Here is a 13,152-nt window from a genome sequence, read left to right on the forward strand (position 1 = left end):
CACCTACCTGATTTTCATTTTACTTCATCTTTAGCAGTTTACATATATCATAATTTCTAACCATCTTTTTTTTAATCATACTTAAAATAACTTCACATTTTATCACTCTTTTAAAATACCCTATCTTCTATTTCTAACCCTACAGCCTATATCCACTTCCAAAGCTATTCTAAAGTTTAAATATTAACATATTAACATAATGTCTCTTCTCTCTGGTCTCGGAGTCTCCCGGTCAGTTCGGCAAGTTCCGTATAGTCTTGCCCACAGATCTTCTGCTTCATTTTAGATTAATCGGCTTGAATACTGCACTTACATCAAGATCACACTTTAGATTTCTCAGAGTGGTTTAGTTTAGGAATCCCAACTGGGCAGTGATCAGACCTAGTTCTGCTTGGTTTTAGTATAAAATGCAGCTGTGTGCATGCAGAGTTAGTCTCACCAAGCAAAACAAAACCGTCAGACCATTAATGGTGGCTTACCAGGTTCTTGATCAGGCATCCCCAAACTCTGCCCTCCAGCTGTTTTGGAACTACAGTTCCCATCATCCCTGACCACAGGTCCTGTTAGTTAGGGATGATAGGAGTTATAGTCCGAAAACAGCTGGAGGGCTGAGTTTGGGGGTGCCTGTTCTTGACAAAACTCTTGTTTTTGCTGCTCACTTTGGACAGCAAAAATAGTGAAGGTTGGGTTGGCAGCTGGCCACACAGTGGTACCTTGGATTAAGAACTTAATTCATTCTGGAGGTCCATTCTTAACCTGAAACTGTTCTTACTCTGAAGTACCACTTTAGCTAATGGGGCCTCCTGCTGCCGCTGTGTGATTTCTGTTCTCATCTTGAAGCAAAGTTCTTAACCTGAGGCACTATTTCTGGGTTAGCAGAGTCTGTAACCTAAAGCGTCTGTAACCCGAGGTACTACTATATATGGTTGATGGACTGAGTTTGAATTGGTGGGCCTTGAGCTATGCAAGCATGACGTGATACCAACAAGTGAACTTTGAACACATTTGCTCATCATTTTTACATATTTACATTTCATTTTTGATATATATCCCTATTTTGTTTTCTCTTTTAGGGAATACTGGGAACACATTCAAGATTGAGCCAGTTCTAGGCATCATCACAGTGCTGAAGGAACCAGACCTGACCACCATGAACCAGTTCGTTCTGTCAGTCAAAGTGACCGACCAGGGCTCTCCACCGCTGTCAGCCACGGCCATTGTCCGCATATCTGTGACTATGTCAGACAATTCCCACCCGAAGTTCACACACAAGGAATGGCAAGCTGAAGTGAATGAAAATGTTGACTTTGGAACTTCCGTTATCTTGGTCTCGGCAATCAGCCAGTCCACGCTAGTTTATGAGGTTAAGGAGGGCAACACCAACGGAGCCTTTGCTATAAACCCCTATTCCGGGGTCATCACTACTCAAAAGCCCCTGGATTATGAACGCACTTCCTCGTACCAGCTCACCGTACAAGCCACGAACATGGCCGGGATGGCATCCAATGCCACTGTGAACATCCAGATCATCGATGAAAATGACAACCCACCAGTCTTCCTCTTCTCAAAATACCTGGGCAGCATCAGTGAGGCTGCACCTATCAATAGCATCGTTCGAAGCTTAGGGAACAATCCACTTGTGATACGAGCCACAGATGCAGACAGTAATCAGAACGCTTTGCTTGTCTACCAGATTGTTGAGTCCACTGCAAAGAACTATTTCACCGTAGACTCCAGTACAGGTGCAATTAGGACTATTGCTGATTTAGATCATGAAACCATTGCACATTTTCATTTTCATGTCCACGTTCGAGACAGTGGAAATCCACAGCTTACTGCAGAAAATCCAGCTGAAGTCACCATTGATGTAACAGATGTCAATGATAACCCTCCAGTTTTCAGCCAGGCCATGTTTGAGACCATCTTGCTCCTACCAACATACGTTGGAGTTGAGGTTCTTAAACTCAAGGCTGCAGACCCAGATTCAGAAGTCCCACCTGAAATGACCTACAGCCTGATTGAAGGCAGCACAGAGCATTTCCTCATCGATTCTGTTTCTGGGGTACTGACTATAAAAAACAACAGCCTCTCCAAAGATCATTACATGCTCATAGCAAAAGTATCCGATGGGAAGTTCTATAGCACTGCCGTAGTGACCATAATGGTCAAAGAAGCCATGGACAGTGGCCTGCACTTTACACAAAGCCTTTACTCCACATCCATCTCAGAAAACAGCACCAATATCACAAAAGTAGCAGTGGTCAACGCTGTTGGAAACCGCCTTAACGAACCCTTGAAGTACAGCATATTAAACCCAGGGAACAAATTCAAGATCAAATCCACTCTGGGTGTCATTCAAACTACTGGCATCCCATTTGACAGAGAGGAACAGGAATTTTACGAGCTGGTGGTAGAGGCTAGTCGCGAGCTGGATCACCTGCGGGTAGCCAGGGTGGTTGTCAGAGTTCACATTGAAGACATCAATGACAATGCTCCGGTGTTTGTTGGGCTCCCATACTATGCCGCTGTACAAGTTGAGGCTGATCCCGGCACCCTGATATACCGAGTCACGGCAATTGATAAAGATAAGGATGCAAATGGTGACGTATCGTACCTGCTGAAGGAGGACTATGGGCACTTTGAAATTGACAGGCACACTGGCAGCGTCACATTAAAAGCAGCCTTTAATTCTGACTTATCTAACATCGAGTATCTAATTATCGTCATTGCCAAAGATGGAGGCAATCCATCACTGTCTGCATCTGTAGAACTGCCCATTACGATAGTTAACAAAGCAATGCCCGTTTTCAACAAGCCTTTCTATACGGCCTCTGTAAACGAAGACATCGAAATGCACACCCCAATTCTGAGCATCAACGCAACCAGCCCAGAAGGTCAAGGAATCATTTACATCATTGTAGACGGTGATCCCTATAATCAGTTCAACATCGATTTTGACACCGGAGTCCTCAATGTCATCAGTCCATTAGACTATGAAGTAAACCCCATTTTCAAATTGACAGTGAGAGCCAGCGATGCTCTCACTGGGGCCCGAGCTGAAGTAACAGTGGACTTAATTATCAACGATGTCAATGACAATGCTCCGGTTTTCGACCACTTTGCATATAACGCCACTTTATCCGAAGCGTCTCTGATTGGGACACCTGTTTTGCAGGTTGTTGCTACGGATGCGGATTCTGAGAACAACAAAATTGTTCAGTATCAGATAGTCCAGGACAACTTCAACAGCACAGATTACTTTCACATCGATGGCACGAGTGGCTTGATCCTAACAGCCCGCTTGCTGGACCATGAGCTGATGCAGCAATGCAGTCTGAAAGTGCGGGCAACGGATAACGGATTCCCACCGCTGAGCAGCGAAGTTCTAGTCAGCATCTTCGTAACAGACATGAATGACAACCCTCCCGTTTTTAACCAATTGATATATGAATCGTACGTCAGCGAGCTAGCTCCTCGGGGTCATTTTGTGACTTGCGTCCAAGCTTCTGATGCAGACAGCTCCGATTACGACCGGTTGGAGTACAGCATCTTGTCTGGAAATGACCGTACAAGTTTCGTGATGGACAGCAAAAGTGGGGTCATCTCTCTGTCAAACCATCGGAAGCAGAGGATGGAGTCCATGTACAGCCTGAATGTCTCTGTCTCCGATGGTTTGTTCACAAGCACAGCCCAGGTCCATATCCGGATTCTTGGAGCAAACTTGTACAGTCCTGCCTTCACACAGAGTATTTACGTGGCAGAGGTTAGAGAAAACGCCGCTCCTGGAACCAAGGTAATCCATGTGAAAGCAACGGACGGAGACTCAGGCATATATGGGCAAATAAGCTATTCAATCATAAACGACTTTGCCAAGGATCGTTTTTTGATTGATAACAACGGACAGATCATCACAACTGAGAAACTTGATCGGGAGGTCCCTTTGGAAGGTGACATCACCATCTTCCTGAGAGCCCTCGACGGGGGAGGGAGAACCACATTCTGTACCGTGCGAGTCATAGTGGTGGACGAGAATGACAATGCTCCCCAGTTCATGACAGTTGAATACAGGGCAAGCGTCAAAGCGGATGTTGGAAAGGGTCATTTGGTCACCCAGGTCCAAGCAGTTGATCCAGATGATGGTGCAAACGCGAGGATTGCCTACTCGTTGTACAGCGAGGCCTCGGTTTCTGTGGCAGATCTGCTGGAAATTGACCCTGACAATGGGTGGATGGTAACCAAGGGCAACTTCAACCAGCTTAAAAACACTGTGCTCTCCTTCTTTGTCAAAGCAGTTGATGGCGGCATTCCTGTGAAGCATTCGCTTATCCCTGTGTACATTCACGTTTTACCTCCAGAAACCGTCTTGCCTTCTTTTTCTCAACCCCAGTATTCCTTTACGCTATCGGAAGACACTGTAATAGGTAGTACCGTTGATGTTCTGCATGTTTTGCCAAGCCAGGGTGCCACCTATAGCACAGTTAATGGTGAATTGCCAGGGAACAACAAGGATGGAGTGTTTATTATAGAGCAGGACACCGGCATCATAAAACTTGATAAGAGGCTGGACCACGAGACAACTCCTGCCTTTCACTTTAAGGTTGCTGCAACTATACAGCTAGATAAAGTGGATGTTGTGTTAACAGTGGATGTGGACATTAAGATTTTGGACGTCAATGACAACAAACCCATGTTTGAGGCTGCCAGCTATGAAGCCATCATAATGGAAGGAATGCCCATAGGAACCAAACTTATCCAGGTTAAAGCCATTGATGCAGATTGGGGGGCAAACGGTCAAGTCACGTACTCTCTCTCAGCAGAATCGGATGCTGACACAATCACAGAGGTGTTCACCATTGACAGCAACAGCGGCTGGATCAGCACCTTGAAAGACTTGGACCATGAGAAGAACCCCACCTTTGCCTTCACTGTAGTGTCTTCCGACCTGGGAGAAGCCCTATCCCTCTCATCAACCGCCTTGATCTCCGTCACGGTGACAGACATCAACGATAACGCTCCAGTGTTTGAGCATGAGCTGTACAGGGGGTCCGTGAAGGAGAGCGACTCGCCAGGCGAAGTTGTGGCTGTCCTCAGCACTTGGGATGAGGATACATCTGATGTCAACCGCCAAGTTAGCTATCACATTACAGGTAATGGGCCTCTCGGGTTGGAGGGCTAAGGGCGGGGAGAGTTTGAACTCGGTGGCAAAGCACAGGTGCTGAGTCCATGACTTTTCTGCTTAAATAGCATCCTGCATAGCAGAAGTAGGAAATACCTATCTTTGCTTGAGACGTTGGAGGTCTGTCACCATTCAGAATAGACAGCATTATGGAAAGTGGAACAGTGGTTTGCCATAGTACAAGGCAGCTTCATGTGTTCACCTCGAACCTGCTATGATCCCTGGTACAAAGAACCAATCATAGAACCTTAGGATTGTAGAGTTGGAAGGGACCCCAAGGACCATCTCTTCCAGCCCCCTGAAATACAGGAATCTCAACTGAAGTATCCAAGACAGATGGCTGTCCAACCTCTGCTTAAAAACCTCCAGCAGAGAGAGTAATGTGTGTAGGTGCCAGAAATTGCTGAGAACTTAACATCCACGACACAGATCCAGACAAACCATTTTTAGGGTATTATTCTCTTGCTTGGTTCAGCCCTAAGTGCATAAAAACAGGGAAAGCATAATTTGTATTGGGCCTTTTTAATTTAACGAACTCACACTTCACACTGTGCTGCCATTTAGCAGTCTCTTTATATAACCCCCTTAAGATTTATGTTATCAGCATGGAAAGGATTATAGCATTGTGCATCAGCCAGAGAAAATGAGCAACATTTGTTTTTCAGAGTAGGCAGAGGGGGTGGGCATTGGGTGGGTGGGAGACTTTTGTGCATTCATAACTGTCTTATTTTACTTAATTAAAAAGCATCCTTTCCATTCCTAGATAGCAAACCTCATTAGAAACATTCGTTTTTAAAGGCATTAAGTAGCCATAGAAAAGAAAGAAGTGATAGTTCCCATATATATAAACAAATAAATAATATATGGCTTGGGCTTCTTTGACCTTTTTTAAAGGTTGGGACCACAAATAACTGTTGGGCCATCTTGCTATTAGCACATTTTCTTTCTTCCCATTGTGCTGAGGGATTGTCTTAAGGATGTTGTTTTCATATTTTCATTCAGTGCAAGCACTTTGTGGCCTAGCAAGTGGAATTCAACCCACTAGCCATTTGCTGCGGCTTGCCCGGTGTCAACCTTGTTGCTTTTTGCAGCCAAAGCTCCCATCATCCTCGTCCTATATCAATGGCAAAATAGAATTCTAAGCAGATTACAAGTTAAGGCTATATAATTTGGCCCTGACAGCCGTGAGTAAGTGGAGCTGCCTTACACTGGAGCAGATTATTGGTCCATCTAACCTAGTATTGTCTCCTCTGACTGTCATTAGTTCTCTAAGGTTTTGTGGGCAGGGAGCTTTCCTCTTCCTGAAACCCCTTTTTCACTGGAGAAGCCAGGCGTTGAATTTGAGACCTTCTGTATCCAGCCATGTGTTCTGTTGCCAAACTGAATTCTGCCCATTGAGCCAGTCACCGTGCCTCAAACAATAATCTTATCTCACATGCTTTCTGTGAAGGTAAAAACAAAAATGACTGACCGCCTTGAGCATTTGTGGGCAGCTGTAGGGACTGAGTTGAATTGCTTAAGAGAATATTCCACGTGCTTATGGGACTGACCATTGGGTAGTGTGGGCCCACGATTATGGAATAGCTTCACATCTTGCATGAGATGGCGGCAGATAAGCAGGGGTTGCGTTTGCCGTCCGCTCAAACAAGATGTATCCGAACATGAACGTGACCGTACAACTTGGAAGCAGAGAAAAACGATGAAGCTTTCCAGGACGGGTGGAAATGTTACTATCCCGCTAAAACATCTGCTTGTCCTCGTTAAGCAGGTATCATTTCATGCCAAGTAAGAGCCATGTTGTGTTCATTTAAATGCCAACCCATAATGAGGCTCCTTAAGCCCCTTCTGCTGTGGTAATAGAGATACCAGGGGGCGGGGGGGGGATGCTATGCTCCAGTCCTGTGCACACTTATTCCTGTGTAAGGTCCACACATTACAGTTGCTGTAGGAGATACCAATTTCGCACATTAGCAAATTACGATAGTTAGTCCCAAATGCATCTCAGTACTCTTTGTTCCCTGGTGTTTGGAGATACGTGTAAAACCAGTTTTAAGTATACAGTCTCTCTCTCTCATGTTTAATCATCCTGATCTCCTAATGAAGTAACCCTTTTAACTTACTGCAAAGAGGAATTCATGCCACGCTGATGTTTCCCTTAAATATCAAAATAAACACAGAGCTGCCCTAAGTCCCCTGGTCCATGCAGAGGATTAGGTTTCAAGTCTCATTTTAATAGAGGAGCCCACAGTTTGAGGGGCTGAGTCTCCAGTTCTCATTGCTGTCAGTGAATTCCAATTTTAAAACTCTTGTCTCCCAAAGTGCATCAACAGGCATGAAGCACCGATCGGCATGGATTTGTGACGGTGTATGTTCAAAGTATTGCCGCCTTCAAGGGATTTAATTCATTCCTGACTATCTCCCCCCCCCAACACCCCCACCAAAAGGAAAGTGAAACGTTATTTGGTGTGAAAGTAAAATCTTCTACACTCATAAATCTCTCTATATTTATGGATTATCATCACCGCACAATTAACTTTTAATTTTCAGACTAGAGATAAGGGAGAGTCACACTGTGGCCAAAGCACAGAATTGCCAGTTAGATGCATATGAAGTGGGAATTGCAGGAAGGAAGGGTGCCTTGAAAATGGAAGCACATTTCCTATGAACTCATAGCCTGGTTCCTGCTGCATATCCAGCAGAAAGGAGCCGTATCTGTGAAGCACAACTTGTTCAGAAGACCTGGGTGAATGGAAAGGTATATCACCTGGCACCAATGGCATCAAAAAGACCATAAAGATGGGGCCAAGTGAGCCTCTCTCTTCACAACTGTGGTGCCACTCCTGAAAAGGCCCTGTTCTAACTCGCAACAGGGCCTCGGATCTTAAGCTTTAGATAGATTTCTATGAAGTGTTATCCTCCATAGCACAAATATTTACACATGAGGGAAGGAACAGTAAGCAATGAGGTCAAAGGAAAATGCAATTTGAGTGATGATGATGATGATGATGATGATGATTAAAATTTGTATACCACCCTTCATCTGAATATCACAGGAGAGTTTACAACATAAAAATAAAAAATGAGAACACAAAATTCATAATAAAAAAACAATAACCCCCTCTCCCACGAACACATTTAAAAGGACATAGAATGTTAATCAGCCGATTCAATTAGATCTTGAATGTATGCAAAAATAAGCACAGTGACCCATGACAGCAGCAGTAATGAGTGTTTTCACTATGACACAGCTGGCCCTCTGGAAATTGTGCTGTTAAGTCACGAGTTCCAGTGCACAGCACAAGACAATTACAGATTAACCTGTTTTGGTTAACTTTCCTGTAGCCAGTGCATCCTGCTGGATTTGTGCACATCATTGTGGGTGCGCCTAGGTACGTGCACAACCTTATAAGGAAGCCTTCTGTGAACCGTGTTGTGGACATGAAAAGCCAGCAGCTACCTCCGTGATCTGACCCAATCAGAGAAATAAATAGCTGCCCTCTGGCTGTGTGTACAACCCAGTTCCTACCATCCTTTATCCACAAGGGTGCGGATCTGCTACATACATAAACACTTGGAGGAATTTGACATTGTGATCTTCTTCCTTGTGACTATGGGTTGAAGCTGGATGCCTTCACATGACATACTCGAGACCTGTCCAACAGCAGCTTGGCAAACATTGCTCATGAATTTTCAGAAGATCATAGATCAGCAGTAGTTTATAGGCTTATCCACATTTATCTTTTGTCCTGCTCTTTCCAGGCCAAGTGTCTGAGTGTTGTTGTTTTTTGCCCTGAGCTTTCCCTGCAGAAACCAGCTCTCTGAAGCTGATTCAGAGTAAACGTCAATTCAGGTTTTCAGTGGATTGACGTTTGCTCCGATTGAGCTTTGTGGAGTGGGTTTTCATGGGGGAAATTCCAAAGCAAAAGAAAAGGGTGCTTGGATACAGAGCTTTAAATTGTGGACCATGCCTGGAAAGAGTGGAGGAAAGTTAAGTGCAGATAAGCCCTGTATCTTGTGGAGCATATTCATACGTAACAATCTGCTGTCGATTTTTACCCTTGATTTACAGTTGACTTGAATTCATCCGATTAAATGTAACCAAGCTATGGTTTCCTTCTTCAGAGTAGACCAGTATGAACTCAAGGCTAAGATGTGCTAGCACAGAAGGAGTGTAAATAGGAACACAGAAAGCTCCCTAGTACAGAGTCAGACCATCAGTTCAGCTAGATTAGGATTTACTACAGTAGGGCTGTAGTCCTTCCAAATGTTGCTCAGCTACAGTTCTCATCATCTTTGACTATTGGCCCTGCTGGCTGGGGCTGATGGGAGCCAGCATCCAGCAACATCTAGAGAGCCTCAGGTTCCTCACAAGAACAAGTAACAGCTTTGCTGGGTTTCAGACATGGCCCTTTCCGAGCTCTGTGTAGAGATATCAGGGATTGAACCTGCATCCTCCTGTGTGTTAAAACATATGCTCTACAGCTGAACTACATCTTTTCCCATCAGTTACCGTTGTGTCATTTATCGAGATACAAATTCTAGAAAACGAATACCATGGGCATTTCACTCCATTTGTTTCCGAGCATATTCAGCAATTTTGGTGGCACTGTGGATTTTTAAAGGTTGAGCTTAACACTTGAAGGTTTTTAGAAATTATTTCCACCGGTAGCCCTGCCCCAAAGTGAGCTCACTCTGCAAGCTGGAACATTCCACTGGGATCAGTTCAAGTGTTTGGCTTTCCTTTGCCAACGCCATTCTGTCACTCCGAGGCTCAGAAGGCTGGTCTGTAAATACAATCATGCACGAACCATTTACTTCACAAAGTCTCCGCGAGCAAGCAGATCACTGAACCCAAAGGTGAGGGGATAATTAATGTGAACAGTGTTTGTTGTGCTCTGAGCAGTCTTTTAGATCTGCCCTCAAAGGGAAGGCAGTGGTTACCTGCAAGATGTGGACAATCCATCTTGAGCTGGAAATGTAAAATCATACGGACGTCTGCTCTGCTCTCAAGAGATCTCAGCACTTTTTGGAAGAATGCTTTCATTGACTTCAGCGTTTTGCTGTAGGCTTCCCTCTGTCTGAGTAGCAAACTACTCCCGCGGTTAGTAGGTGATCCACAGTTCCTGAGCTCCTTGATGCTAATGATCTGTAAATCATCATTTTGCCATTATCGGAATTAATAATGGGCCAAATTATTACAATATTGCAACGTCTGTAGAATTGTGTTTTCGCACTCTCCACCCACCATGTGTGTCCTAAGAGGCCTGGACATGCGCTGCCTCAGACATTTCAGTCACTATAATGCCCAGAATACAGCGAAAGGAAAACAGTTCCACCTGTATCTGAAGAAGTGTGCACGCACACAAAAGCTCATGCCAATAATAAACTTAGTTGGTCTCTAAGGTGCTACTAAGGGACGCGGGTGGCGCTGTGGGTTAAACCACAGAGCCTAGGGCTTGCCAATCTGAAGGTTGGCGGTTCAAATCCCCACGACAGGGTGAGCTCCCGTTGCTCAGTCCCTGCTCCTGCTAGCCTAGCAGTTCGAAAGCACCTCAAAGTGCAAGTAGATAAATAGGTACCGCTCTGGTGGGAAGGTAAACGGCATTTCCATGCACTGCTCTGGTTCGCCAGAAGCGGCTTATTCATGCTGGCCACATGACCCGGAAGCTGTACGCCGGCTCCCTCGGCCAATAAAGCAACTGGACCCTAACGGTCAGGGGTCCCTTTACCTTTAAGGTGCTACTGGAAGGAATTTTTTAATTTAGTTCTACCTGAGAAAGAGCACTATTCAACCAAGATGCTGATTCTAGCCAATTCAGACACGAAGAAGCAGAAAGTATGAGGGGATGGAGAAGAAATTCTATGCAGTTCACATTTAAAGGAGAATGTACCTCGTTCGTACTTTCCAAGGAATACGCACACCCGCTTTCCAGGATTTCAGAGAGGTCCCTCTCAACTCCACCTGGAGACACTGGAATCATAGACTTGTAGAGTTGGAAAGGGACCACAGTGGTCATCTAGCCCAACCCCCTGCAACGCAGGAATCTTTTTGCCCAACGTGGGGCTCAAACCCACGACCCTGAGGTTTAGAGTCTCATGCTCTACCGGCTGAGCTATCCCAGGCAAAAGCATGCTGGCATCGGTGGAGATTGAGCCTTCGACCTTTCGTGTGCTCAGGAGATGAGCTATGGCCCATCTTCTGCCTTTTTTATATATTTATAATTTAGACTGTATTCAGTTTTAAGTTAGCACTCACAGCAAGAATTCATGGGATCACACAGTCTCTGCCTCTTAAACTTCCTTTGCATGTGGCTCGCCAAAATGTGCTTGAAAGATTTCATTTCTGATCTGCATATTCCCTTTCATCTCGCTGAGCTCTGAAGTATGCTTTGCAACATTTGCTGAGGAGGGAAGGTTTGGATGGGGATGTTATTCAACCATGCAGTAAACAAAAACAAACGAGAGAGAGAAGTGCATATTTTTCTTGTCTCGCGGCCTTTGGGGAAAGTTGGGGTGGTGGGGTTTTTTTTGGAGCGAACGCTTAGATCTTGTGATGCCCAAACAGAATGTAGGAAGAAAAACTGCGGGTGGATTTTAAAAATTAGCCATTAACATTTGCAGCCAGGAGCCTTCAGTTGGAAAAAAAAAAATCTACAATGAAAAATGAATTAATTAGAGCGCCCTTAAGATGCTGAACCTGCCTTAAATATGTTGATGGGGAGAGCTAATTAATCACTACAGAACGAGGTCTGCAGGAAAGCATACATAGAACTTTGCGGGGGGGGGGGCAGGGAGGAAATGTATCTGTGTACTTCTCCCGCTCCCTTTAATCCCAAGCATATTCAAACTATTGTACAGTTAAGGCTCATTTATTTGTGTTACATCTTTGTTGAGTGTGATTCAGAAGTTCAGGGAGAGGGATTGAAGTTCAGAATGCAGAGGGATTGTTGCATGGCCTGGTAGGAAAGTTCGCTACACATGGATGCGCTGATATTTGTTTCATGTGTGAGAAAGAACCACAGGCAAATGGGAGAGCATCTGCTTTACATACCGAATGTCCCAGGTTCGAATCCTGGCAGTTCCAGGTAGGGCCGAGAAACGGCCCCATCAGAAACCCTGGAAATCTGCTGCTGTAGGATTGAATTAGTTAAGAGATCTGACTTAGTGCAAGGCATTTATTTATCTATTTATTGGCATTATTTGCACCAATTTTAAAAGAAACATGATGTTCCATATAGGCCAGGCCTATATAACGTGATTACCAGGCCGCATAGCAGTGTAGAGTTGGAAGGGACCCCAAGAGTCATCTAGTCCAACCCCCTGCAATGCAGGAATCTCAGCAAAAACATCCATGGCAGATGGCCATCCAGCCTTTGCTAAAAAACCTCCAAGGAAGGAGACCCCACAACTTCCCAAGGGAGACCGTCCCACTGTCGAACAACTCTTACTGTCAGAAAGTTCTTCCTGATGTTTAGTCAGAATCTCATTCTTGTAATTTGAAGTCAGGCAGGATGATGTCAGCTAAAGGCATCCAGACTGGTGCCTTATTCGAGGTGTATTCCACAACATGTTCTTCACAGAATAGTAATAATAATAACAATAATAACAATAATAATAACAATACTACTACTACTACTACTAATAATAATAATAATTTATTATTTGCAGCCCGCCCATCTGGCTGGGCTTTCCCAGCCATTCTGGGCGGCTTCCAACAAAGATTAAAAATACATTAAAATGTCACACATTAAAAACTTCCCTGAACAGGGCTGCCTTCGGATGTCTTCTAAATGTTAGGTAGTTGTTTATCTCTTTGACATCTGATGGGAGGGCGTTCCACAGAGCAGGCGCCACTACCGAGAAGGCCCTCTGCCTCGTTCCCTGCAACCTCACTTCTCACATAGCAGACCTTGTCAAACAGCTCTTAAAATGTTCGCCACCCCCACCATTGTCACTGCTGTTGTGCAATCCCGGGC

At 44.7% G+C, this 13,152-nt stretch overlaps 1 protein-coding gene across 1 annotated transcript in view; it reads left to right on the forward strand.

Moving 5' to 3' along the window:
• FAT3 (FAT atypical cadherin 3) overlaps positions 1–13,152 on the forward strand; it is a 462,771-nt gene that overhangs the window by 368,005 nt on the left and 81,614 nt on the right. The window contains exon 12 of the mRNA XM_083439019.1: positions 1,074–5,147. Coding sequence (XP_083295145.1) covers positions 1,074–5,147 — 4,074 coding nt within the window. The remainder of the gene's footprint in view (positions 1–1,073; positions 5,148–13,152) is intronic.

Source organism: Podarcis tiliguerta (assembly GCF_965153285.1).
Source record: "Podarcis tiliguerta genome assembly, chromosome: 4".
In the NCBI taxonomy this organism is placed as follows: Eukaryota; Metazoa; Chordata; class Lepidosauria; order Squamata; family Lacertidae; genus Podarcis; species Podarcis tiliguerta.